Genomic DNA, 2,083 nt, shown 5'->3' on the forward strand with positions numbered 1-2,083 from the left:
GGGGAGAGGTTGGGTAGAATCTGTAGCTGCTGCCCTTCCCTTAGCTTTTAACTGTTTTCTGCTGTCATGAACTGCTGCTCTCTGCCTGGAAGCCAGCCAAGTATAAGCTAAAACCTTCAGCAACTGAGCTACATAAACCTTACCTTCCTTAATTTTGGGTGTTGCATATTTTGTCCCAGCAATGAGTGAAAAGTAACTTGAGACAGTGCCATATGGGGCATTCATTGTTGATCTCTGCTGCTGGCCTATTGGGCATTCAGCAGAGGCTGTAGCCAGATCAGCTTTGGTGAGAATCCGTGCTGCTGAGCCCATGCATAATTTCCATCTCTGCCGCCATGGCCACTCTGTTCATGTGTCCATTGGGCAAGATAGGGATGGCTAAAGTGGGAGTTTGGCCACTGTCCACAGAGTGGGTAATCTTCACCCACTTGATTATTAAAGTCCTTTTCTGTGGCTATCACCTTTTGAGGAACATTCACATGGCAGACAAATAGTTTTACATCCTTTGCCCATATGTAGTGGTCTAACCACATACCTCTTCCCAAAATATATCTCCAATTTTCCAGTTATGTACCTTCCAAGTTCCTGAACATTCAACTGGACCGTTGGCTACAGTTCATGAATGAATATACAGCCACACATCTAGCCATTTCTTCTTCCAGGCAAAATGTATCAGTACACTGCTCAAAATCTCCAAGCACAGTGTTAAATTTATGCCATTATCATGATTTCCCTTTACCACTGTCCTTCAGGGACATCCCAGAAAGTGGGTGTAATGCTGCAGCTGTCCACTTGTACATGGTACCCACATAACATACAGAGCCATTCATAAACCAGGCCCTACACTTCTCTTTCTCTGGCAACTGATTGTATGATGTACCCATAAGACCGTAGATGCCTGCTAGGAAGGGTATCCTGAAAAATATATTTCAGGAAAGTATTTTCCTGAAAATACCAGGAAACACTAAAGCAGGAATTGAAAACTTGAAGGGTATCTGAAGCTCTTGGCCTGTTCCTCGGCCTTAGTGGGAACTGAAGACCATGGATGACCATGTCAACATGCAACTTGAGTACCCTAGTATGATCCAGGTATTATCAGATTTCCTGAGTCATAAGGTTGAATGTGTACAGCTTATGTTGTAGTTCAGCCAGTCTAATTATGAGGGAGTGTGTTTGGGTTTTTGCAATCTCAGTCTTGTAGCTAAAAGAGATTTTCTTTTGGAACACAATTAGAAATGTTTAAATATCTGTGTCTGTAGCTGGGAATTTGAATCTTTGACTTCAAAGATTGTTAAGCCAAACCAGCCAGCATCGTTTTTCCTACTCTGCCAAAGATACTAAAAAATTTTATGTGTGATGTTGCTGAATTCCTGATCTCACAAATTTTATGTATCATGTTGAATTAGGATAATCAAATGGATCTACATAATATATTAGTTTAAACGGTTCACTCCATGGATTATCAGTATCCCCTACAGAATTAGGAGAGATATCCTGATGTCTTTAGGTCTCATTGAATTACAGAGCTGACTCTATGAACTCTTAAAGCCACTAAAAAACTTCATCATTATAATTCTGTTTTTCTAGAGCCACTCCACTCTAGTACCAAAGTCTTTACCAGTCAGTGTTTTACTAGAGAAACAGATATAACACAAGATAAACAAATGTATAAGGAATTTTAAGGTTGGCATACAATGGTCAGCCAGAGGGTTGGATCTGGAAGTGTGCACAGGGCATCTGCGCACTGGAGACTGAAGAATTCAGCCCAAGGTCTAGAGCTAATCTTGTGCATTATTCTAGAGAAAGAAGACCTGTGTTCACGTAAGAACCAAACAAGTTTTTATAGCAGCTGTACTGGTAAGCTTTCCTTTAACTGAGAGAAAATACCTGATACCTGCAAGTTAAAGGAACAAAAGTTTAATTTGACTCAAAATTTCAGAGTTTTCAGTTCAGGATCAATTAGCTCCAAAACAGAAACATCATGGCAAAAGGGCACAGTGAACCAAAGCTGCTTACTACATGGTGTGGGCAGGTGGGGGAGGGGGCACCACAAGTGAAAGACACACCCTCCAAATGCCATCCC

At 41.3% G+C, this 2,083-nt stretch overlaps 1 protein-coding gene across 1 annotated transcript in view; it reads left to right on the top strand.

Annotated features, from left to right (window-relative positions):
* Nucleotides 1–335: 335 nt before the first annotated feature.
* The window catches only part of LOC111818318 (RNA 3'-terminal phosphate cyclase-like protein), a 14,463-nt gene continuing 12,715 nt past the window's right edge, over nucleotides 336–2,083 (top strand). Inside the window, exons 1-2 of the mRNA XM_023721937.1 lie at nucleotides 336–413; nucleotides 1,027–1,089. Coding sequence (XP_023577705.1) covers nucleotides 336–413; nucleotides 1,027–1,089 — 141 coding nt within the window. The remainder of the gene's footprint in view (nucleotides 414–1,026; nucleotides 1,090–2,083) is intronic.

The sequence above is a fragment of the Octodon degus genome, unplaced genomic scaffold (assembly GCF_000260255.1).
Source record: "Octodon degus isolate 3935 unplaced genomic scaffold, OctDeg1.0 scaffold00087, whole genome shotgun sequence".
Lineage (NCBI taxonomy): Eukaryota > Metazoa > Chordata > Mammalia > Rodentia > Octodontidae > Octodon > Octodon degus.